General features: G+C 48.4%; 2 protein-coding genes across 4 annotated transcripts in view; one reads left to right on the forward strand and one right to left on the reverse strand.

Moving 5' to 3' along the window:
* The window catches only part of LOC115894179 (collagen alpha-1(I) chain-like), a 33,868-nt gene extending 31,252 nt beyond the window's left edge, over nt 1-2,616 (reverse strand). Inside the window, exons 1-2 of the mRNA XM_030920529.1 lie at nt 2,582-2,616; nt 1,978-2,457 (exon numbers count right to left, since the gene is read on the reverse strand). Of these exons, the coding sequence (XP_030776389.1) occupies nt 1,978-2,457; nt 2,582-2,616 (515 nt within the window). The remainder of the gene's footprint in view (nt 1-1,977; nt 2,458-2,581) is intronic.
* The window catches only part of ATP6V1C2 (ATPase H+ transporting V1 subunit C2), a 63,309-nt gene continuing 40,593 nt past the window's right edge, over nt 2,366-25,081 (forward strand). For 2 of the 3 annotated variants that reach the window (XM_010379670.2, XM_030920700.1), the window contains exons 1-3: nt 2,366-2,466; nt 3,579-3,733; nt 7,402-7,469. In XM_010379670.2, coding sequence (XP_010377972.1) covers nt 3,605-3,733; nt 7,402-7,469 — 197 coding nt within the window. In that variant the 5' untranslated portion in view covers nt 2,366-2,466; nt 3,579-3,604. The remainder of the gene's footprint in view (nt 2,467-3,578; nt 3,734-7,401; nt 7,470-25,081) is intronic. The other variant, XR_004054240.1, reaches the window with a different exon arrangement.

Consider the following 25,081-nt stretch of genomic DNA (forward strand, 5'->3'; position numbering starts at 1 on the left):
TTTGAGATGGAGTCTCGCTTTATCGCCCAGGCTGGAGTGCAGTGGCATGATCTCGTCTCACTGCAACCTCCACCTCCTGGGTTCACGCCATTCTCCTGCCTCAGCCTCCCAATTAGCTGGGACTACAGGCGCCCAACACCAGGCCCGGGTAATTTTTTTGTATTTTTAGTAGAGACGGGGTTTCACTGTGTTAGCCAAGGTGGTCTCGATCTCCTGAACTTGTGATCCGCCTGCCTCAGCCTCCCAAAGTGCTGGGATTACAGGCGTGAGCCACCGCGCCTGGCCAGTTTTTATATTTTTAGTAGCGATGGGGTTTCACCATGTTGGCCAGGCTGGTCTCGAACTCCTGACCTTAAGTGATCCACCCACCTGGGCCTCCCAAAGTGCTGGGATTACAGGCATGAGCCACCGTGCCTGACCTATCCAGGAGTTGTCTGTGTCTGACTCTCTTATTTCACAGAACAAAGCTTTTTTTGTTTGTTTGTTTTTATTTTGTTTTGTTTTTGTTTTTGTTTTCTTTTTTGAGATAGAGTTTCACTCTTGTTGCCCAGGCTGGAGTGCAATGGTGCGATATCGGCTCAATGCAACCTCTGCCTCTGGGTTCAAGTGATTCTCCTGCTACAGCCTCCTGAGTAGCTGGGATTACAGGCATGCACCACTATGCCCAGCTAATTTTTTATTTTTAATAGAGACAAAGTATTTACAGGTAACCAGTATTTACAGGTAACCAGATTTATAGAAAGAGTGGTGCCATGAGCAAAATCACAGATACTTCTAAATGTGTTGCCCAGTCTTTGAGAAGCCAGGTCCATGGCTTTGAACCTTGCAGACAGGAAAATGTGGACTAAAATAGAAAGCATGTGTTCTTCCTCACCCTGATGATCTAGTCCTGCAGGCTTGCTGGGAGCAGTAGAAAGGACATAGTCACAGGCCCGAGTTCCAACTGTAGCTCTGACATAACCAGCTGTGTGACACTGGACAATTCATGCAACTTCTGTGGGCATCTCCACCCTTGTTTGCAGATGAGATCTGCTGCAGCTCTAGGATGTTTTCCCTGGCTAGATAAAATGGCGTGCCTGGATAAAGTCCAAGATTGGAGACCACCCTACTCTAATGTCTAACTGAGCCACTCCTTCTCTGGAATAGCCACTTAATGTCCTCAAACATACCGGGGTTTCCTCATCTCTTGGTTTCAGGTATCCTCCCTCAGGAAGATGTTGCAAGGACTGACTAATGCACATTAATGTCCCAATACAATGATGCCTGCTGCAGGTGCTGGGACTTCCAAGTCTACCCTAGGTTCGCAGTACGACCCCACTGTGATCTCAAAGTCAGCTTTCTGTCCTGTCTGTGGGGCTTCCCATCCCACCTTAAGTCTCAGATGATGTCAAATCCTTCTCCCAAAGACCCGATGCATTCACAAGGATGGGTTGATAGATACGGCTAGTTTACATAGGAGGGGGAGTCCATGTTTAAGGAAGCAAGAATACCTTCTCCAATGCCCCCTCAAGGACACTCTTGAGATCTTTATCCTTCCCAGAAACCACTGAAAACATCGCCTACATGGAAGGATGCTTTAAAGTTTTCTCCTTCAAAGAGTCCAGAGAAAATGAATTCTCCGAGTTATCCTTTGGTTTTGTCTTGTTTTTAACTTTCACACGTTAATTTCTAGGGTTCCCCCTCCTGGTTCCAGATAGCACCAATCATGAACTCACCTCTGATCGTCGCACGGTGAGCTGTAACTCCCCCCCTTTCCCCCCATCCACAGAGCAATTCGGAAGGTGGAGAGGGTGAGGTGGGAGTTTCCTGGGTAACCGGGCGCACACCCGCGCCCACGCGGACAGGAAAAGCTTCGCTGTCTACCCAGGTGTGTCCTGAGCACCTGCGCACCTGTTGCGTGGTTCCCCACAGGTCGGCCCTGTCTCGTGCACTGGCCTGGAGACACCTGGGAGTAGGTGATTCCCCTGAGATCCGCACCTGTAACTGTGAGGCGAGAGCGGGTGACCAGGCGGGGCTGCGGCGGCCGCAGCGGGAGGGCAGGGTGGTTCCGAGCTCCGAGCCCTTTCCCGACTCCCGCTCGGCTCAGCCGTCCACGCGTCCGGGACGCGGCAGCGCAGTCGTACGGCTGGAGACCCTGTGGGACGCGCCGCAGAAGCCCCCAGGGCCCCAGCCCGCGCGCGTAGGGGACTGGAGACCCCGCGCGGCCCCTCCGCGCCCTCCGGCCCGGCGCCTCCACCTGCTCCCCGGGTCTCCGGCCCCCGGCTGGAGCGAGGCGAGAGGCGGGCGGCCCGTATGCAAATATCCGGCGGGGCTGGGGCCGCCTCCCGCGCCCGAGATAAAAGGCTGGGCGGGGGCGCGGAGCAGTGAAGCCGCTGCCTCCCGGGAGCCGGCAGTGCGCTCCGGCCTCGCACCTGCCGCCCGTCGCCTGCAGCCCCTACCGCGCGGTCCGCGCCCCGCCTGCTCCCGGTAAGGACGCACCGCAGAGCGGGGACCCGAGGCGGCGGCAGGGTGGGGACACAGGCACGGGGTCCGGCTGCGCCACGGCCTGCGCTTTCCTATTGGGAACGTGGGCAGTGGGCACCTCCCCGCGCTCCCCCGCGGCCGGGTAGGTGGCATCTCCGCAGGTGCTGCGGGGGGCCAGTTCGTCCCCAGGCCATGGGCAGTCAAGGCGGAAAGGAGCTGGGTTGGGTCTGCGCGGGGTTAGGAGAGAACAAAATGCCCTCGGATTGGAGCGGGACCGGGAGTCCGAAAGGAAGAGGTTCCACCAGGTGTCTCTGGCTCCTCAGAGCTTATCCTGCTTTCCCTCAGCCGTCCGGAGACGCGGCGGAGAGGCAGCGGAAAGGGGGAACCCGGCCGAGGGGGAAAGGTGCGGGTGTGGACACCTGTGAAGGAGCAGCACGAATCGAATCGACCTTAGAGGCCGCAGACGCGGCCGCGAAACCACCGGCCAGGCCGGGCAAGGGATCCAGCTCTGCTAAGCGGGCACCTCACCTAGTGGAAAAAAGGCTTTAGTAGTTCCCCTCACCCACTGTTACTTTTTTTTTTTCTTATACATATGTATATATTTTTAAAAAATCCTTCTGAAGTCTATTTTTAAAGCTAATAGCAATCACAAGGTTGGCCAGTTTGACCTGCGGTTTGACCTCGTAGCCTGTTGTGAAAATCCCTCCCTCATCCCACGTCTTCCTCCACCCCATCCTGCATCCCAGAAGATGCAGTATGGAAGGAAAATAAATATTCCCCCAGAAGGTGTCCGCCTCCAGCTTACTGTCCTCCCATTTTATGATGCCTGATAGGGGTTGTTCACCCAGGTGGAGAGAAAGAAAGGAACCTCTCCCTCCTCCTCTGCTCCTGAAAACCAGCCAGAACCACCGCAGGGACCAAGGAGCTTTGGAGTTTCTTGAACACCTGAGGGCTGCCTAGGTGGAGATAAGCGCTTTGCTTTTGCAAATGGATGTTCTTGGAGCTCACAGATCCTAGAAAGGATGAATTGGAGGGTAGGGAGTGATGAGGCAGGGATATCTGACACATCTCTCCTCCTGTTTCTGTTTGTGTATGTTTGTGCTGGTTCTGGGCAGTCACTGGGTAAGAGAAGACTGGAAGCATGTCGGAGTTTTGGTTAATTTCTGCCCCTGGCGATAAGGAAAATGTGCAAGCTCTGGAGAGGATGAATACTGTAACCTCCAAGTCCAACCTGTCTTATAATACCAAATTCGCTATTCCTGACTTCAAGGTAAAATTCCTGGGGAGGAGTGAAAAGGGGATGGACTGGTCAGGGGGAAAGGGGAGAGGGAGACAGAGGTTGCTACTTCAGGAAGCCAAGGAGAAAGTATCAAGGCAAACGCAGGGGCTCTGAGGACAAGCTGAGGTTTGAGGATGGACGGGGAATTGATGGGCTAGGTGGGATATCATGCCGTAGTCCCAAATTAATTGTGGTATCTATGTAGGTGCAGCCACAGGAAGGAATGAACAGGGGGACAAGGTTGTGGGTAGCAGTGTCTAATGCTTCAAAAAGTGGGAAGTGTGTTAAATGCACACTCAAGTCCTCTCGGGTGTTCCTCTGGCTCCTCCTGGTTTGTCTGCAACATCTCAGAAGACCAACCATATAGTTTAGATGAGCAGGCTTGGGGGGGCTTCAGCCTTGATTATACTCTTGACCTGGGGGCAGGGGAGGAAATCTAGGATCCCTTTGGTCCTGCGGGAGGGGAAGGGAGGGGATTTGGAGGCAGAAGGGAGTTTGGGTCGTGCCCAGGCATCTAACGGCTCTTGGAGTGGAGGGCAAAGTTCCAATGAAACTAACATTAAAGAAGAATGAGACATGTGCAATTCTTTTTTTTTTTTTTTTTTTTTTTTTTTGGAGACAGAGTTTACTCTTATCACCCAGGCTGGAGTGCAGTGGCATGATCTCGGCTCACTGCAACCTCCACCTCCCGAGTTCAAGTGATTCTCCTGCCTCAGCCTCCTGAGTAGCTAGGATTATAGGTGCGTGCCACCATGCCCAGCTAATTTTTGTATTATTAGTAGAGATGGGGTTTTGCCATGTTGGGCAGGCTAGTCTTGAACTCCTGACCTCGGGTGAGGCCACCCGCCTTGGCCTCCCAAAGTGCTGGGATTATAGGCGTGAGCCACTGTGCCCAGCCGAAATATGCAATTCTTTTTTTTTCTTTCTTTTTTTCTTTTCTTTTTTTTTATTTGAGACAGAGTTTTGCTCTTGTTGCATAGGCTGAAGTGCAATGGCACAATCTTGGCTCACTGCAACCTCTGCCTCCCAGGTTCAAGCAATTCTTCTGCCTCAGCCTCCTAAGTAGCTGGGATTACAGGCACCTGCCACCATGCCCAGCTAATTTTTGTGTTTTTAGTAGAGATGGTGGTTTCACCATGTTGGTCAGGCTGGTCTCGAATTCCTGACCTTGTGATCTGCCTGCCCCAGCCTCCCAAAGTGCTGTAGGTTTCCACAGGGAAGACACTACAGCTTTCTCCCAGACCACATGGCACATGTGCTGATGAGATGGCGCTGATGACACAGGTGCTGGTGAGATGGCGCTGACTGCCCAGCATCTGCTCTTGTAGAAAACTGCCATATACTCCCCTTTCAAACCTCACTTTACCCCTCTGCCAAAACAGCTGCACCATCAGCTCCCAGGGTTGTGATGCTACCCCATTTGCTAACATTTGCTGAGCAAGGTGCTGATGGCTAGGTACTTTAAATGCATCACCGGGAAGCTTTTTCTCTTCCCTCTTTACAAGTCAGCTTGTCCCCACTGACTCTGGGGACAGGCTGGGAGAGGCTAAGTGATTACGAGGATTGTCAGGATGGTAAGTGGCAGCAGTGCGTTCTGAACCCACATCTTGCTACCTTTTTAAGCCTTCCCCTGCTTGTCCAGCAATGGACACTGTACGGGTTAGTAAATTCTGCATCCCCTCATCGATACTGTGTGTGAGGCACTGTGCTGGACTCTGGAAGGTAAAAAGACAAAAAAAAAAAAGAAGACACAGCCCCTGCAGAAGTTGCTTAAAATGAAGTTGCTTGAAAGAAGTGACTTGACTTGGTAGAGATATTTAGGTTTCATCATTTCCTAATTACTTTTTTTTGAATGGAGTCTCGCTCTGTCACCCAGGCTGAAATGCAGTGGTGCAATCTAGGCTTACACAACCTCTGCCTCCTGGGTTCAAGTGATTCTCCTGCCTCAGCCTCCCCAGTAGCTGTGATTATAGGCACATGACCATGCCTGGCTAGTTTTTGTATTTTTAGTAGAGACAGGGTGTCACTAGGTTGACCAGTCTGGTCTCAAACTCTCAGCCTCCCAAAGTGTTGAGATTACAGGTGTGAGCCACTGTGCCCGGCCTCCTAATTACTTTTCTTAATTTTTTTTCTTGAAATTCTGCCAAGTCTCAGAACCTAATTACTTTTTAACATCTAGTTGGTGGTACCACGTGATAGCAACCCTTTTCTTTCTAATTCTGTGAAAAGACCTTTAAATACAATTTTGGACATTGTAGTAATTTCTACACTAAGAAATCGATCATGGCCAGGCACTGTGGCTTACTCCTGTAATCCCAGCATTCTGGGAGGTCGAGGCAGGAGGATCACTTGAGGTCAGGAGTTCGAGACCAGCCTGGACAACATGACTAAACCCCATCTCTACTAAAAATACAACAAAATTAGCCAGGCATGGGGCACATGCCTGTAATACCAGCTATCCGGGAGGCTGAGGCAGAAGAATCACTTGAACCTGGGAGGCAGAGGTTGCAGTGAGCCAAGATCTCAAAACAACAACAACAACAACAACAACAGCAACAAAAACCAGATCATAAGTACTCTGAAAAGGACCTAGGTGAATGATAAAGTGGGAGGAAAAGCTGCCTCCTTCCCCAGCAAGATTTTTTTTTTTTTTTTTTGAGATGCAGTCTCACTCTGTTGCCCAGGCTGGAGTGCAGTGGTACGATCTCGGCTGACTGTAGCCTCTACCTCCCGGGTTCAAGTGATTTTCCTGCCTCAGACTCTCGAGTAACTGGGATTACGGGTGCATGCCACCATGCCCGGCTAATTTTTGTATTTTTAGTAGAGGCAGGGTTTTGCCATATTGGCCAGGCTGGTCTGGAACTCCTGACCTCAGGTGATCTGCCCACCTTGACCTCAAGATCATGGTTAATAACAGCAAAGAACAGAGAAAAAGACTGGTGGGGCTGGGTGCAGTGGCTTGTGCCTGCAATTCCAGCACAAAGGCAGGTGGATCACCTGAAGTCGGGAGTTCGAGACCAGCCTGACCAACATGGAGAAACCCCATCTCTACTAAAAATAAAAAAATAGCTGGGCATGGTGGTGCATGCCTGTAATCCCAGCTACCCAGGAAGGCTGAGGCAGGAGAATCGCTTGAATCCAAGAGGCAGAGGTTGAGGTGAGCTGAGATCGCGCCATTTCACTACAGCCTGGGTAACAAGAGCGAAACTCTGTCTCAAAAAATAAATGAATAAAATAAATAAATAAATAAGTAAATAAATACTGGTGGGACTGTCTCGGAGCAGAAAAGCTTTTAAGAATGGGAACTTCTTTAACTTGCTTTCTGGTGTATCTCTTCCTTAGCTATGGGGATTAACAACATGACTGACTAGCAAGCTGCCATTCTAAGAGGAAAGTGAGCTAAAGTCAGATGGTAACATCATAGTCACTCCTTCCTATGGCAGGCATATGACAGTTTATCCTATTGGTCAAAAATAAGTAAATGAAGACACCCCCAAATCCACTGGTTTCTATTAAGAGTTCTTGCTACTTTCCACTTTGGCCATTGACCAAAGGTGACAAATTCAAGATGAAGTGACAGAGTCCCTCCCCGGTTGTTGAGATGGCATCATGCTTGGCCAGAAACCTGTGAGCCTCTGACGTTTTTATGATCTGTCTAGGTGGGGACCTTGGATTCCCTGGTTGGCCTCTCTGATGAGTTGGGGAAACTCGACACCTTTGCTGAAAGGTAAAATATTCCTTATTTACTACATACAAGTGAGAATTTGACATTGTTATCAGAGGACACAGTGTTCTTGCTTTGGCTGAACCGGAGTATGGATTTGTCTAGACCTGGTTCCAGAAGTCAGCAGAGAAAACCGATCAGTTCCCCTGCGGGTGCTGGGTCTGCAGGAGCCTGCCTGGCCCTTCCCGGTGTTTTGTCTGCTGGAGGCAGCACTTGTTAAGGGGTTGCCTCTGACCTGGAGATCATGCATAGCTGCCGCTTAGAAAACTCACTGGTGTAGTTTCCCACCAAACCTTTTTAAGTTTATCTTTTAGTAACAAATGTTCATAGTACAAAATTTCAAGTACATAAAAAGTCCTGGTGCAGTGGCTCATGCCTGTAATCCTAGCTACTCCAGAGGTTAAGTCAGGAGACTCACTTGAGCCCAGGAGTTCAACACCAGCCTGGACAATATAGAGAGCCTCCCTCCCTCCCTCCCTCCCTCCCTTCCTCCCTCCCTTCCTTCCTTCCTTCCTTCCCTCCCTCCCTCCCTCCCTCCCTCCCTTCCTTCCTTCCTTCCTTCCTTCTTTCCTTCTTTCCTTCCCTCCCTCCCTCCCTCCTCTCTCTCTCTCTCTCTCTCTCTCTCTCTCTCTTTCTCTCTTTTGACAGTCTCACTCTGTCACCCAGGCTGGAGTACAATGGTCCAATCATGGCTCACTGCAACCTCCACCTCCCAGGTTCAAGTGATTCTCCTGTCTCAGCATCCTGAGTAGCTGGGACTACAGGCACCTGCCACCACGCCCAGCTAATTTTTGTATTTTTAGTAGAGACAGGGTTTCACCATGTGGTCCATGCTAGTCTTGAACTCCTGACCTCAGGTAATCCACCCGCCTTGACCTCCCAAAGTGTTGGGATAACCGATATGAGCCACTGTGCCCGGCCGAGAGACCTGTTTCTTTCTTTCTTTTTTTTTTTTGAAACGGAATCTCGCTCTGTCACCCAGGCTGGAGTGCAGTGGCGCCATCTCAGCTCACTGCAAGCTCCGTCTCCCAGGTTCATGCCATTCTCTCACCTCAGCCTCCTGAGTAGCTGGGACTACAGTGCCCGCCACCATGCCTGGCTAATTTTTTGTATTTTTAGTAGAGATGGGGTTTCACCATATTGGCCAGGCTGGTCTTGAACTCCTGAGCTCCTGATCCACCCGCCTCAGCTTCCCAAAGTGCTGGGATTACAGGCGTGAGAGCCACCGCACCTGACAGAGAGATGCTGTTTCCAAGAAAGAAAAAAAAAGTTAGATGTGGTGATGTGTGCCTGTAGTCCTAGCTACTGGGGAGGCTGTGGTGAGAAGAATGCTTGAACCCAGGAGCTTGAGGCTGCAGTGAGCTGTGATTGTGCCACTGCACTCCAGTCTGGGCAACAGAGTGAGACCCCATCTCAAGCAAACAAATAAACAAAAACCCAAAGTACAAAAAGGATATATATAGTGAAAGTTAAGGTTTCCGGCCAGGAGTGGTGGCTCACGCCTATAATCCCAGCATTTTGGGAGGCTGGGGTGGGTGGATACCTGATGTCAGGAGTTCGAGACCAGTCTGGCCAACATGGCGAAACCCCGTCTCTACTAAAAATACAAAAATTAGCTGGGTGTGGATGGCGGGTGCCCATAATCCTAGCTACTCAGGAGGCTGAGGTGGGAGAATCGCTTGGGTGGGGGAGGCAGGGTGGAGGTTGCAGTGAGCCAAGATCATGCCACTTCACTCCACCCTGGGTGACAGAGCAAGACTTCCGTCTCAAAAAGAAAAAGAAAATTAAGTTTTCCTCTCACCTGTTTTTCTCTTTCCTTTCCCCTAGTCCTCCATTGCCCCTCTTTCAAGGCAATTTTACTATAACTTTCTAGGTGAGCCTTCCAGAGATAACCAATACATGCACAAATAAATATGTCTTAAAATTAATATTATTCATTCATGTATTTGTTTGCTTATTTGTGTTTTTTGCAGACAGGGTCTGACTCTGTTGCCTAGGCTAGAGTGCCCAGCTAATTTTTGTATTTTTTGGTAAAGACAGGGTCTCACTATGTTGCCTAGGCTGGTCTTGAACTCCTGGCCTCAAGTGATCCTCTTGCCTCGGCCTCCCAAAGTGTTGGGATTACAGATGTGAGCCACCACATTCAGTCTTAAAATTAATTTTGTACAAATGGTAGCATATATTCTGCATCTTGCAGTTTAGTTAAATAACATGTCTCAGAGATAGTTTCATATCGGTCCATAACTGCATGTTCTTTTAATGGCTGTGTTACTGTGAATAGATGTACCCTCATTTATTTGAATAGACTGGTGGATTGCTTGACTCCGGGAGTTCAAGACCAGCCTAGACAACATAGCAAAACCCCATCTCTATTGAAAATACAAAACATTAGCCAGGCATGGTGGTATGTGCCTGTAGTGCCGACTATGCAGGAGGCTGAGGTGGAAGAATCACCTGAGCCTGGGAGTTCGAGGTTACAGTGAGCTGAGATCATGCCATGGCATTCCAGCCTGGGCAAAAGAGTGACACCCTGTCTAAAAAAAAAAAAAAACTATATGAGGATGTTGTGGAGTCTTAAAATTATATATCTTTGTTTAAATTATTACAAATCTGGGCCAGGAGTCAGTGCCTCACGCCTGTAATCTCAGTACTTTGGGAGGCCGAGGCGGGCGGATCACGAGGTCAAGAGAGCGAGACCATCCTGGCCAACATGAAAATACAAAAAAAAAAAAAAAAAAAGGTTGGGTATGGTGGCTGGCGCCTGTAATCCCAGCTACTCGGGAGGGTGAGGCACAAGAATTGCTTGAACACGGCAGGCAGAGGTTGTAGTGAGCCAAGATCACGCCACTGCACTCCAGCCTGGGACAGAGGAAGATTTTGTCTTAAAAAAAAAAAAAAAAATATTACAAATCTGGTATATAATCATTGGAAAACTTTTTATTTTTATTTATTTATTTTTTTGAGATAGATTCTCACTCTGTCACTCAGGCTGGAGTGCTGTAGCACGATCTGGGCTCACTACAGCCTCTGCCTCCCAAGTTCAAGCAATCTTCTGCCCCAACCTCCCAAGTAGCTGGGATTACAGGTACATGCCAACAAGCCCAGCTAATTTTTGTATTTTTAGTAGAGATGGTGTTTCACCATGTTGGCCAGGCTGGTCTCGAACTCCTGACCTCAAGTGATTCATTGGAAAGCATTTATAGATCATAGAATAGCATGAAAAAGAAAATATAAATCACCCATAATTATGCCATCCAAATATAACTATTATTATATTGTGCTTACAGTGCATACATCTAATTTTCTCAATACATAAATATAATTTCTGGATAATGTAGTAATAGCAGTAAGATCAGGCCAAGCGCAATGGCTCACACTTGTAATCCCAGCACTTTGGGAGGCCAAGGCAGGAGGGACACTTGAGCCCAAGAGTTAGAGAAGAACCTGGGCAACCTAGTGAGACCCTGTCTCTACAAAAAGTAAAAAATACTAGCTGGGTGTGGTGGTGCACCTGTAGTCCCAGCTACTTGGGAGGCTGAGGTGGGAGAATTGCTTGAGCCCAGGAGGTCGAGGCTGAACTGAGCTGTGATTGTGCCACTGCCCTCCAGCCTGGGTGACAGATCGAGACCCTGGCTGTCGGGTAGATGAAGGCAGCATTCGCCAAGGACTGGGTGGTGGCCTACTGGCCTGCGGTGCTGGGACTCCGCGCTCTGACTGCTTCCTTAAAGGGTTTCAGGGATTCCTTTACTTTTTCTTCTAACCCTTAACATTTGTGAAACTTTCAGGTTTTTAGGGCCCATGGACTTGATCTTTTCTTCTTAGTGGAATGGTGAGATGGCTGCTACTGCCTTGTTTGACGAACTGTATGGAATTAGGAGTTCTAGTGAACATACTTCGAGGATTTCTTTTTTCTTAAGATAGAGTCTTGCTCTGTCGCCCCAGCTGGAGTACAGTGGCACAATCTTAGCTCACTGAAACCTCTGATTCCTGGGTTCAAGCGATTCTCCTGCCTCAGCCTTCCAAGTAGCTGAGATTACAGGCGCATGCCACCAGGCCTGGCTACTTCTTATATTTTTAGTAGAGGTGGAGTTTCACCATGTTGGGCAGGCTGGTCTCTTAACTCCTGACCTCAAGTGATCCTCCAGCCTCAGCCTCCCAAAGTTTTGGGATTATAGGCGTGAACCACTGTGCCCAACCACTTTGAGGATTTCTAGTCTGCAGATTAGTGCCATGGGCCAAAAATCAGGTTCTCTGTGTTCTGTTGCTCTTTGCCTTCTAATTGCCTAAGAATAATAGGATGCCTTTGTTAGTGACATTTTGCTTTGTATGGGATGTTGGACTAACTTACACACGGGTCACCAAGCAGTTTGCTGTTCACAGTGTTTTTTGTTCTTTTTTTTTTTTTTGAAACAAGATAATACATAGGTGTAAACCTTCTTTTTTTCTTTTTTTGAGACAGAGTTTCACTCCTGTTTCCCAGGTTGGAGTATAATGGCACTATCTCGGCTCACTGCAAACTCCACCTCTTGAGTTAAAGCGATTCTCCTGCCTCAGCCTCCCGAGTAGCTGGGATTACAGGCATGCACCACCATGCCCGGCTAATTTTGTATTTTTTAGTAGAGACGGGATCTCTCCACGTTGGTCAGGCTGGTTTCGAACTCCCGACCTCAGGTGGTCTGCCCACCTTGGCCTCCCAAAGTGCTGGGATTACAGGCATGAGCCATTGCGCCCTGCCAACAATTTTTTTTTTTTTTTTTTTTTTTTTTTTTTTTTTTCCATGAGACAGGGTGTTGTTGCTCTGTCGCCCAGCCTGGAGTGCAGTAGCACCATCAAGGTTCACTGCAGCCTCCACCTCTCAGGCTCAAGCGATCCTCCCACCTCAGCCTCTCAAGTAGCTGGGACCACAGGTGCACAACACCATGCCCAGCTAATTTTTAAATTTTTTGTAGAGACAAGGTCTTACTATATCTCCCAGGCTGGTCTCGAAGTCCTGGGCTCCAGCAATCCTCCTGCCTTGGCCTCCCAAAGTGCTGGAATTATAAGCATGAGTCACCACACCTAGCCACCATTCACAGTCTTTGAGAAGGAAAACTAACCTTTGGCTGTCTCATTCATAGAATCTGTCTGCTCTCAGACGAATGAAGGAAAGTAAAATCATGCTAAATCAAGTATTATCAAATCCCAGGGCCTGTCCGATAAAAGTTAATATTCAAGAAAAAGTGACTTGATCTGGAAATGTTGACTGCCTTCTTAGGCTTCTCTGTACCACAGGGAGGTATGACCGGCCTTGTACAACTTCTGGCCTAGCTGAGAAGACACATCTTAATAAAATAATCACATCACATAATCAAATAATGCTAAACCTAAGAAAGGCCTGTAACAGATGCCATGGAGAACAGCCCACTGCCCTAGGCTGGTGAATGTCTTAGGTTTGCTTGGGCAGCAGGGACAAACTACAGCAGGAGACTGGTCACATGCAGGAAGGCTGGCTTAAGAAGTGTGAATTGGGCCAGCCGCGGTAGCTCATGCCTGTAATCCCAGCACTTTGGGAGGCTGAGATGGGTGGATCACTTGAGCCCAGGAGTTCAAGACTAGCCTGGGCAACATGGTGAAACTCCATCTCTACAAAAAATACAAAATTTAGCCAGGCGTAGTGATGCGTGCCTATAGCCCCTGCACTTGGGATGTTGAGGTGGGAGAATCGCTTGAGCCCAGGAGGTCAAGGCTGCAGTGAGCAGAGACCACACCACTGCACTCCAGCCTGGGCAACCAAGTGAGACCCTGTCTCCAGAAGAAAAGAAAAAAAAAAAGTGTGACTAGTTCCCTGCCTGCTGCAGCAATTCTAGAGCTGTCTTTGCTACCAATTTTCTGCCCTAGTGCGAGTCTCTTAACCTCTTATTCACTAAAACCTCTGTAGCTCTGAAATTCTGTGAGCCTGTATTGTTACTGTTTCCATTTTAGTTTCTTGCTTTTTTGCTTTTTTTGCTTTCTTTCGCTTTCCCTCCCTCTCTCCCTCCTTCCCTCTCTCCCTCCCTCCCTCCCTCCCTCCCTTTCTCCCTCTCTCCCTCCCTCCCTCCCTCCCTTTCTCCCTCTCTCCCTCCCTCCCTCTCTCCCTCCCTCCCTCTCTCCCTCCTTCCCTCTCTCCCTCCTTCCCTCTCTCCCTCCTTCCCTCTCTCCCTCCCTCCCTCCCTTCTTCTTTCCCTCCCTTCCCTCTTCCTCTCTCTCTCTGTCTCTCTGTCCCTCTCTCCTTCTCTCTCTCTCTTTCTCTCTTTCTTTCTTTTTGACAGAGTCTCGTTCTATTACCCAGGCTGGAGTTCAGTGGCGTGATCTTGGCTCACTGCAACCTCCGCCTCCTGGGTTCAAGTGATTCTCCTGCCTCAGCCTCCCAAATAGCTGGGATTACAGGCACCCGCCACCAAGCCCAGCTAATTTTTGTATTTTGTTAGTAGAGACAGGGTTTCGCCATGTTGGCCAGGCTGGTCTCTAACTCCTGATCTCAGGTGATCCGCCCGCCTTGGCCTCCCAAAGTGCTAGGATTACAGGCGTGAGCCAACATGCCCAGCCCCACTTTAGTTTCTTTTTTGTCTGTTTGCTCTGTTTTCCCAGTAAGTATATTAGTGTTTTGTTCTGTACATACTTGTTGCACAAGTTGTTTTTAATGGTAGTGTAGCATATGTTTAAGAAAAAGAAAAGAAGGCGGGGCGTGGTGGCTCACGCCTGTAATCCCAGCACTTTGGGAGGCCGAGGCGGGTGGATCATGAGGTCAAGAGATCGAGACCATCCTGGTCAACATGGTGAAACCCCATCTCTACTAAAAATACAAAAATTAGTCGGGCCTGGTGGTGGGCGCCTGTAGTCCCAGCTACTCGGGAGGCTGAGGCAGGAGAATTGCTTGAACCCAGGAGGTGGAGGTTGCAGTGAGCTGAGATCAAGCCACTTCATTCCAGCCTGGGCGACAGAGCAAGACTGTCTCCAAAAAAAAAAAAAAAGAAAAGAGAAAAAGAAATGAAAATACGTTAAACGGGCAAGACTGTGGCTATAATCGTGAAACAGATAGAACCTGTGCAAATTTAAGTGTTTTCCAAACAATAAGGACTAGGTGTGGCAAGAATGAAAAATCACTGTGCATTGTTTTAGTTTTCCTTGTGGGTATTCTTAAGAGCCTTCCTCTCAGGGGGAAGGAAAATGTTGTGGTCTGAGCACGTCAAAATTCGAATCTTAGCTTTTTTCTAGTCCGGGATCAGGGTGTCCTGTGTTGGGAGTTGGTACTAGAGCTTGGGGTAAAAAAAAAATGGGATATATGTACTAATAAATCTAGAGAAATGGCGTCAGTTCTTTGAAATGTCCTCTCTGGTTCTTTGAAAAGTCCGCGAGTGTTATTGGGTAAATAAATGCTAGCTGGGTCTGTAACCTCGGTAGCATAAACCTGTCAGCGCCGCTTCTGCCCAGGAGAACAGAGAAGACACAAGCGTTTTCAGGGTGTATTGTTTCCATATCCTTTTATTATTTATTTACTTAGGGCACTAGAGTGTTTTTCCATGTAGCTGGAAGGCAGCTTTTGCTTACGAGAGCTTTCTCTCTCTCTTTTTTTTTAAATTTATTCCTTCATACTGACTTTGTTAATTTATTCTGTATTTGCCCTATCATTCATGAACATTTGAAAAACCAAATGCTATTATCTTTAAAAAAAAAAACAAAAAAAAACACCTGTCTTCCTGTTTTAAAAAAATGTTTGAGTGCTTCACAGTATCTGAGCCTGTTTTGCAGTGTTGATTGACAGAGTGCATTTCCCAGGCGCTGGGGTGGTCAGCGGGACCTCCTGGGTGCTATGGTGCTTGGTGACCATCGCTTGCCCCTGAGTGCTTCCCCTGTCTATGGAATAGCTGCTGGCTTTTTCTTTACCCACGTGGTTCCAAGGAGCTGACCGAGGGTTGGCTAATCAAAGATTGCATAGCTGAGTGTGGATGTCTGCTTAGTGATACATGTGAGTCAGTTCTTGTAAGGGCATTCTAAAGAGAAGTAAACTAGAATTGTAAAAAGCATATAGTCTTTTCTTCTCTGCTGGTGGAAGAATGTCAGATTGAAATGACCTATGTGGCATTTCGCGGGATTCAGTGAATAGAACGTGGTTGCATGTCTCTGTATGCTGCGTGCATGGTGGGTTGCTCTAAGCTGCTGGGCAGCCCTACTGTGTGTGTCTGCTGGACTCCCACTTTCCATGGTGGCTGTTCCAAGCCTCTTCCACCCCCCCTCCTCCCATCTGCCCCTGCTGAGCCCTCTTCCTCCTCCCCAGCTCCCAGAGACTCTCTTCCCCACCTCTTCCCACACCTTCTGTCATCATGCCCACAGATTTACCCTGTCCTAACACACCTGGTGCTCCCCTCCTTCATGGCACCTGCCACAGTGGATTTTTACGTCTCCTTGTGAGATTATTTGGTCATATTTTTCTTCCCTGTCTTTTGCTTATGATTAGATCCCTAGCACCTGTAACATGGAGGCCCTTGGGGACTGAATGGGTGAATAGAGGGAAGCATCCTGGGTTGTAAGAGCTGGGCAGTCCGTTAGAGATCTTATCTAACCTGTAGAGTTCCAGATGAGAAAACAGGCCCAGAGAGAAGCTCCTAGAAATACAAAGGTGGGCAGGGGTGGCAGAGGGAGGGAATACACTCCAGATCCATCAACTTGCCATTATTGGTCTGCCTGTCTGGGCCTGTCTGCCCTGGGGGACTCTGTACCCTGAACTTTCCACAATGCTTCCAGATGCTTCCAACTCGAGTCATCGGCAGAACTAACCAGAAAATGGCCTTTTTCTCTTCCATTCCACCCTCCTCCCAGATTGTACTATTAATCATTGTTACTTACGAAAACACTTAATAGTATTTATAAATCTAGACATTTAAAGATGGCTTACTGAGCCTGGGTAAAATAGCAAGACCTCGTCTCTACAAATAATAAAAAAAATTAGCCAGGTGTGGTGGGGTGTGACTGTACTCCCCGCTACTCAGGAGGCTGTGGTGGGAGGATACCCTGAGCCCAAGTGGTTGAGGCTGCAGTGAGCCGTGATCGAGCCATTGCACTCCAGCCTGGGCAACAGAGTGAAACCCTGTTTAAAAAAAAGAAAAAATATGTATTTTGACTTAAATAAAATATCTTATTAAAGTTAATTTAACCTGTTTTTACTTTTGTAAATGTGGTGACTAGACCTTTTTTTTCTTTTTTTGAGACGGAGTCTTGGTCTGTCACTCAGGCTGGAGTGCAGTGGCATGATCTTGGCTGACTGCTACCTCCACCTCCTGGGTTTAAACAAATCTCCTGCCTCAGCCTCCCAAGTAGCTGGGATGACAGGCATGTGCCACCAGGCCCAGCTAATTTTTGTATTTTTAGTAGAGATGAGGTTTCACCATGTTGGCCAGGCTGGTCTTGAACCCCTGTCCTCATGTGATCTGCCCCCCTCGGCCTCCCCAAGTGTTGGGATTACAGGTGTGAACTGCTGCGCCCAGCCCTAGACATTTTTTAATTACCCATGTGGCTTGAATTACATTCCTATTGCACAGCTTTGGGCTAGAGCTCTAGAGAATGATCATCAAATTTGGACATGTGGTCTTTTTTGGTTTTGTTTTGTTTTTTTTCTCTTTTTTTTTTGAGAAAGGATCTTGCTCTGTCACCCATGCTGGAGTCAGTGGCATGATCGCAGCTCGCTGCAGCCTTGAACTCCTGGGCTCAAGCCATCCTTCTGCCTCAGCCTCCCAAGTAGCTGAGACTACAGGAGTGTGCCACTATGCCTGTTTCTGGAAGGTTTAAAATATGTCATTATGACATGTTTGGACCAGGTACGTTTTTAGGAGTAGTTCTTTAATAATATTCACAAAATTTTTCAGTGCTGTTGCTCTGTTGGTTTTCTCTTTGGAGGAGGAGTAAATTGGCAAATTGCATTTTGCTAGAAAATCATTAGTTTCATGAACTCTTTCAAGTTATTTGAATAGAGTCTACCAATATATATTGTATCTATGCATCCCCCATTTTTTAGTAATTGCATTTTCTTTGATTAGGCTACCCAGTAGTTTACCTATTTTGCTTTTAAGAGAAACAACTTTTTAATACATTGATCAATTTTATAATTTTTCTGATTTCTAATAGTTTAACTTTTATATCTTATTTTCCCTCCTCTTACTTTATTTGGGTTTATTTTCTTGCTCTTTTCTGTAAAACATGCTTAGTTACATGCTTAGTTCATTTATTATTTTTTTGTTTAGTTCTGTAATGCTAACAGCAATGAAGTTTTCTCTGAGTGTTATATAATTTAAATTTTGATATGTCATGTTTTCATTATTTTTTTCCTAGATATTGTGCTTTTTAAATTTTTATCTTTTATTTATTATTATTATTTTTTCTTTTGACAAACTCGAACTCCTGGGCTCAAGCCATCCTCCTGCCTCAGCCTCCTGAGTAGCTGGGATTACAGGTGAACACCACCATGTACAACTAATATTTTATATTTTTTGTAGAGATGAGAGTTTCAGTATGTTGCCCACACTAGTCTTGAACTACTGGACTCAAGGAATCCTCCCACCTTGGCCTCCCAAAGTGCTGGGTTTACAGCCATGAACCACCGTCCTCAGTCAATTCTGCAATTTTTAAATTCTTTTATTTGCTTTTGTTTTTCATTTCTAATTCTGTTGCCTTGTTAGAAAATGAATTAGGTTGGCCAGGCGTGGTGGCTCATGCCTGTAATCCCAGCACTTTGGGAGGCCGAGGTGGGAGGATCACTTGAGGCCAGGAGTTCAAGACCAGCCGGGCCAACAGGGCAAAACCCCGTCTCTACTAAAATTACCAGCAAAACAAAACAAAACAAAAAATTAGCCAGGCGTGGTGGTAGGTGCCTGTAATCCCAGCTACTAGGGAGGCTGAGGCTGGAGCATCGCTTGAACCTGGGAGGTGTAGTGAGCGGAGATTGTGCCACTGCACTCCAGCCTGGGCAAGTGAGACTCTGTCTCAAAAAAAAGAAAAGAAAAAAGAAAGAAAATGAATTAGGTGCAATTTTGACGTTTGGGAATTTGCAATTTTCTTTGTGACCTAATCTATTGCCTATTTTTCTAAGTGTTGCATGGGTATCTGAAATAGGTGTATTCTCTTGTTTTCATTGCACAGCATTGATAAATGTCTATTGGAGCAACACTATCAGTGAATGTCATATTTGCTATTTCATGTTTTTATACTTTAGGCGCTTTGCTGCCCTTACGGGATGCAGAAAGGTCTATGACAGTTTTTTTTGTTTTTGGAGACACAGTCTCACTCTGTCGCCCAGGCTGGAGTGAAGTGGCGCAGTCTCTCTCGGCTCACTGCAACCTTTGCCTTCCAGGTTCAAGCAATTCTTCTGCCTTAGCCTCCTGAGTAGCTGGCAGTACAGGCACCCACCACCAGGCCCAGCTATTTTTTGTATTTTTAGTAGAGATGGGGTTTTGCCACATTGGCCAGGCTGGTCTCGAGCTCCTGACCTCAAGTGATCCTGCCTTGGCCTCCCAAAATGCCGAGATTACAGGCGTGAGCCCCCACGCCTTGCCATCTATGACAGTTACAACTCCTCGAAGGCTGCACCTTTGTTCTTCTCTAGCACTTCTGTGTGCAGTATATTGTCTTGAATTCCATGCTGCCTGATGGTTTGTCACGTCTCTATTTTGGTAACTGCCATTGATTAATAAATGAGAATATTGTCGTTTGAAGAGTTAAGTCATTTGTGTTAGATCATGTAGCTGCCTAGTGTTGGGCCTTCGCCTGGTCATCCTGACTCCCTAGTCTGCCCTTGCTCTGTCGTAGGTGCCTCACAGGTGGCAGGAGCTCTCTCCTTTGCCTCCCCTGCCTTGATTTTCAGTTTAGGCCCAGCTGGGATAGTCTCCGTATCTGCCAGGCTTCCCCCAGCTCCCAGCAGCTCTTATCAAACCAGAAGTCCAGCCAGCAGGGGAGGAAGGAATGTTGGCTGGCCACTTTAGGTACAACATGCGGGAGTAAGGGTCAGCTCGAGGCAATGTTGTGAAATTCCGAAATCGTTCTTTGGAGGTTAAATTTAATGTAAGGCATTTCCATCTTGGACCCTGCCCCAGTCCTTCAGGGACCCATGGCTCCATTGTTCCCCAGATCTCAGCAAGGCTCTTTTCACTTAACACCATGTTGGTGCTCATCACAGCCCCGGTAAATGGCAGCCATTTGGACGTTCCTTATTTTCACGAGCTTCAGGGGCAACCTTCCGTGGTCCTTTTTGGATGTTCTTTTTCCATTAGCTTCATGTCCAAAGTTGGTATAATTCTCAACAGACAGCTTCCATTTGTGCAGCCTTCTGCCTAGGGTTCGTTCCCATCTCAGTCAAAGGCTCCAGAAACTTAAGCTCCTGGTGCTCAAGCAGACAGTCTGGGCACCACCTCCCTGTCCAACCCTCCACAGGAGACGCCAGTAAGGACGGAGTCCTGTGGGCTCCACCTCCAAAATCTGTCCGGTATCCACCCACTTCTCAGCATGTCCATCGAAGCCACCTTCATTGCGTTCCTCTGCTTTTGCAACAGACTCAGTTGTCTCCCGGTTTCCCTTCCATTCATTTACCCCACAGCAGCCAGAGTGATCTTTTTAAAAGCACCGTATCACAGATACCTGAGGTTGGAAGTTGGAGACCAGCCTGACCAACATGGAGAAACCCCATCTCTACTAAAAATAGAAAAAATTAGCCGGGTGTGATGTCGCTTGCCTGTAATCCCAGCTACTCGGGAGGCTGAGGCAGGAGAATGGCTTGAACCGGGAGACAGAGGTTGCGGTGAGCTGAGATCGTGCCATGGCACTCTAGCCTGGGCAATGAGAGCAAAACTCCGTCTCAAAAATAAATAAACAAATAAAAGCACTATATCACATGGCTGTCCTGCATGAAACCCTCCATGACTTTTCTGTGCCCTCAATGTAAAATTCTTACTTGTAACCCTTGCTTCCAGACCCCTAGTGGGTCAGGCCCCAGGGTACTCCTCTCCAGCCACTCTGGCTCCATCTTGCCTTGGTCCTATGCCTGGAAGACCCCCCACCCACCACTCCAGCTTAGCAGGGCAGGCTTCTTCTTATTGACCCCATCCCAGAAGACTGCTCACCCAGAAGACTTCTCCAGACTGCCAGCCAGCCCGGTCCCTCTAGGTGACCCCGTTTTAATTCTCTGCATTCCACAGCCCACTATTAAGCCCACTGTGTAAGTTATTTTTGCCTTTTTGGGGTATTAATTTTGTAATTAATATCCTTGCATAACTCTTTGTGTAAATTTTTGATTATTTTAAAGTTGCATGAATATGTTTAAATAAAACCTTACCAATGGCTGGGCGCAGTGGCTCATACCTGTAATCCCAGCAGTTTAGGAGGCCGAGGCGGGCGGATCACTTGAGGTTAGAAGTTCAAGACCAGCCTGGCCAACATGGTGAAACCTCGTCTGTGCTAAAAATACAAAAAATTAGCCGAGCATGGTGGTAGGCACCTGTAATCCAAGCTACTTGGGAGGCAGGAGAATCACTTAAACCCAGGAGGCAGAGGTTGCAGTGAGCAGAGATCACACCTCTGCAACTCTAGCCTGAGCGACAGAAGGAGACTCCATCTCAAAAAAAAAAAAAAAAAAATTGTTGCATGCCCAGAAATGGAATTACTGGTATAATGGATATAGGCATATTGAAAGCTGTTTGTACATACTACTAACTTGTTTTCCAATAAAGTTACAAGAAGTGCCCTTTTATCATACCCCATCTATTAAGTGCCCGGCAGGATGGTGTGTGATTGTTTTAATGTGCATTTCTTGGATTTCCAGTGAGAGTAAACATATTTTCAAGAGCTCTAGCCATTGTACTCCTATTTGTGTGACTGGGCTGTTCCTGGCCTTGGCTCCTGCATCCTCTGGGCTGGGCTGCAGGTTGCACAACTCCAGGGGAAGCCCTTCACATTGTGTGTGCTGGAACTCTGCTCCACGAGCACGGGACCTGCAATTGTTCTCAGTGACTGAGCAGCTTGGTGGATTGCATTTTGGCACAGTCTCCAGAACTTCAATGTGTGATGTTTCTTTCTATCCCAAATGCTTGGGGGATTGCCCAGTGATTCCTAAAAGACTGTAGACCCCAGGGGATTTCAGCGACACTTCTCTGGGAGCTGAGTTCGGGTCCTCCTTGCCTGTTCCTTCCAAGGGGAAAACTTTCTTTTTCATTTTTTGAGACCAAATCTCACTCTGTCGCCCAGGCTGGAGTGCAGTGGCGCTGTCGGGTCACTGCAAACTCTGCCTTCTGGGTTCAAGTGATTCTACTGCCTCAGCCTGCCAAGTAGCTGGGATTATAGTATTGCGCCACCAGGCCCGGCTATTGTGTTTTTAGTAGAGATGGGGTTTCACCGTGTTGGCCAAGGTGGTCTCGAACTCCCGACCTCAGGTGATCCGCCCCGCCTCGGCCTCCCAAAGTGCTGGGATTACAGGCATGAGCCACCGCACCCAGCTGAAATTGGCTTTTTGAAGAGGGTAGAGCATTACTATCTGGGCCGTGTGTGGGTGAATCACTCCATGATGCCAGCTTGGCCAACGAGAATTCTGTTCTTAGTGACAAGAGTAACTTTGCTGGGTGGCTCTACAATCTGTATGCGGAGGGGAGTCCTTCTAAAGAGCTAAAGATGGGCTCCTGATTGAAACTTCCAGTTTCTGTGAAGCCAGGTTGGAATTTAAAGCATGGTGTGTCTGTGGCCAGAGTCCCCAGGGGGAGCCTCCTAGTGAGCCTCACTGGACCTTTGTTTTTGTGAAAAGAAAATCACTTAATTGCTGTGGAGTCACATTTTCCTGGTGACTTTGCTGCAGGGCATGTCGATTTCATTGTCCCTTGGTGGAGGAGGAAGTAGAGAGACAAAGGATGGGGTGAGGTGCCCAGGGGCTCCTGAGTCACCAGGGTAGGCAGAGAACAGGCTCACCCTGGAAGCTTCTGGGCCTCCCCTCTCAGGTGTGTGGGGCACCCCCTGTGTGGCTGCAGGGGAGAGGCTAGGGCAGGTGGCCCATCTCATCAAGGTACCCCAACAGTGGCTGGGCACTGGCAGGCCTGGGGTTTTGGCTTATCCGGAGCGGGCGTGCTAGTACCTGCTTTCACGGTCGGAGACTGGCTTTAGGGGAATGCTGGGGGTCAGGACCAGTTGACATTGTGGCCACCATTGAAGTGATCTGGGACAAACTTCTGGGTCTCTGTGCACTCCATTTCCTCAGCTCTGGGGCCTTGGCTTTGTGTGTGCAGCATTCAGATATAAATCCTTAGTGCTTTTCTGAGGGCAAAGAGAAGCTCCCAGATGCCCTCCCTCCGACCCTGCCCTGTAACCTGGTTGTACTCTTCCCAGGCATCTGGGTTCCTCCCTCCCTCCTTCCCTCCTTCCTTCCCTCTCTCCTTCCTTTCTTCCTTCCATGGACTTCCTTCCGTGGAGTCTTGCCCTGTGGCTTAGGCTGGAGTGAAGCGGCGCGATCTCGGCTCACTGCAATCTCCGCCTCCTGGGCTCAAGCAGTTCTCCTGCCTCAGCCTCCCGAGTAGCTGGGATTACAGGCACCCACCACCACACGCAGCTAATTTTTGTATTTTTAGTAGAGACAGGGTTTGGCCATGTTGGCCAGTCTAGTCTCCAACTCCTGACCTTAGGTGATCTGCCCACCTCGGCCTCCCAAAGTGCTGGGATTACAGGTGTGAGCCACCACGCCAGCCTTTCTGGGTAATTTCTGACAACCAAACAACTCTATCCTGCGTTTGCCAGAATTTTCCAGAAAATCCAGGGACGGGGGAAAGCTTTCTCTTTGGTGTTGCATAGACTTGCCCTCAGGATCCTCAGAACCTGTATCCACTGCTCCTCAGCGGGAGAGCTGGAGGTGGGAGACCCAACCCTTCTTTCTACAAAGAAGGGAGCAGCCTGTGCAGTTTGCAGGGCAGAGCCCCTGGAGACACTGTGTCTTAAGGCCACTTAAGAATCTCCTTTGCTGGGCCCTGTGATCTGTGGCCTCAACTATTCACCCCTGATTCCAGCCCTCCTGCTGGGGTACAAGGCTTCTGGGCACCCGCCGGCTGCTCCTCTCCTCATACCCCAGACTGGAAGAGTCCCGGGGGCCCTGCAGGGCAGGAATGTCCTGGCTGTGGGTGCAGAAGAAGAGGAGACAGATCTCAGGAGGCCCGCTCACCGTTGGGATTGAAGCCCTTCAGCCATCCTCTACCCCAGGGCCATTCTACCGCCCCTGAACGCCTTGGGGCCCAGGGTTTAGAAATCAGCAGGGCTAAGAGGTGCCCCCATAGTCTTTGTGGAAAGGAAGGAAAGGGCATGTTCAGTACAGACCTGCCACAGGCAGATTTGTGAAACTCCCCGGCGGCCCCTTCTCACCTGATTCCCCACCACAGCTTGCCTGTATCTAGAGACTGCCTGCCCAGCACCCAAAGGCCTGCAGTCCCTACCTGCCCTGCCTCACACCTGGACAATGCCCCCCACTCCTCCCACCCCCAGCTTACTCAATTTCTTCCCTTGGGGATTCCCCAGATGACTCTCAAGGTAAGGGGCTGGACCTGAGTAGCATGCCCTTGTCTTCCTCCTTTATTTACTCATTGCTTTTCTATTTGAATTACCATGATTGACTTTTTGTTTTTTGAAACAGGGTCTTGCTCTGTTGCCCAGACTGGAGTGCAGTGATTCAATCACTCCTCACTGCAACCTGCCTCACCCTCTTGAGTTGCTGGGACTACAGGCACACCCCACTACCCATGGCTAATATTTATTTATTTATTTATTGTCAATACAGGGTTTCACTGTGTTGCTCAAGCTGATCTCGAACTCCTGGGCTCAAGTGATCCTCCTGTCTTGGCCTCCCAAAATTAGGTGTCACCACGCCTAATTTTTTTGTATTTTTGGTAGAGACGGGGTTTCACCATGTTGGCCAGGATGGTCTCGATCTCTTGACCTCGTGATCTGCCCACCTCAGCCTCCCAAAGTGCTGGGATTACAAGCATGAGCTATCACACCCAGCTGATTTTTAAGAATATGAGTTTATTACTTTAAAATGTATTTTTATCATTTATTACCATTTGTTTATTTATTTATTTTTTTTCTGAGACGGAATTTCATTCTTGTTGCCCAGGCTGGAGTGCAATGGCACAGTCTCAGTTCATTGCAACCTCGCCTCCCAGGTTCAAGCGATTCTCCTGCCTCAGCCTCCTGAGTATCTGGGTGTCTGCCACCACACCCAGCTAATTTTTTTTGTATTTTTAGGAGAGATGGGGTTTCACCATGTTGGCCCGGCTGGTCTTGAACTCCTGACCTCAGGTGATCCACCCACCTTAACCTCCCAAAGTGCAGTGATTATAGGCATGAGCCACTGTGCCCAGCCTATCTGTTACCTTTTTAACCTTTTTTTTTTCAGAGTCTCACTCTGTCACCCAGGCTGGAGTGCAGTGACACGATCTCAGCTCACTGCAACCTCCACCTCCCTGATTCAAGCGATTCTCCTGCCTCAGCCTCCCAAGTAGCTGGGGCTACAGGCTTGCACCACAACACCCTGGTAATTTTTGTATTTTAAGTAGAGACGGAGTTTCACCATGTTGGCCAGGCTGGTCTCGAAC

This window comes from Rhinopithecus roxellana, chromosome 17 (assembly GCF_007565055.1).
Source record: "Rhinopithecus roxellana isolate Shanxi Qingling chromosome 17, ASM756505v1, whole genome shotgun sequence".
In the NCBI taxonomy this organism is placed as follows: domain Eukaryota; kingdom Metazoa; phylum Chordata; class Mammalia; order Primates; family Cercopithecidae; genus Rhinopithecus; species Rhinopithecus roxellana.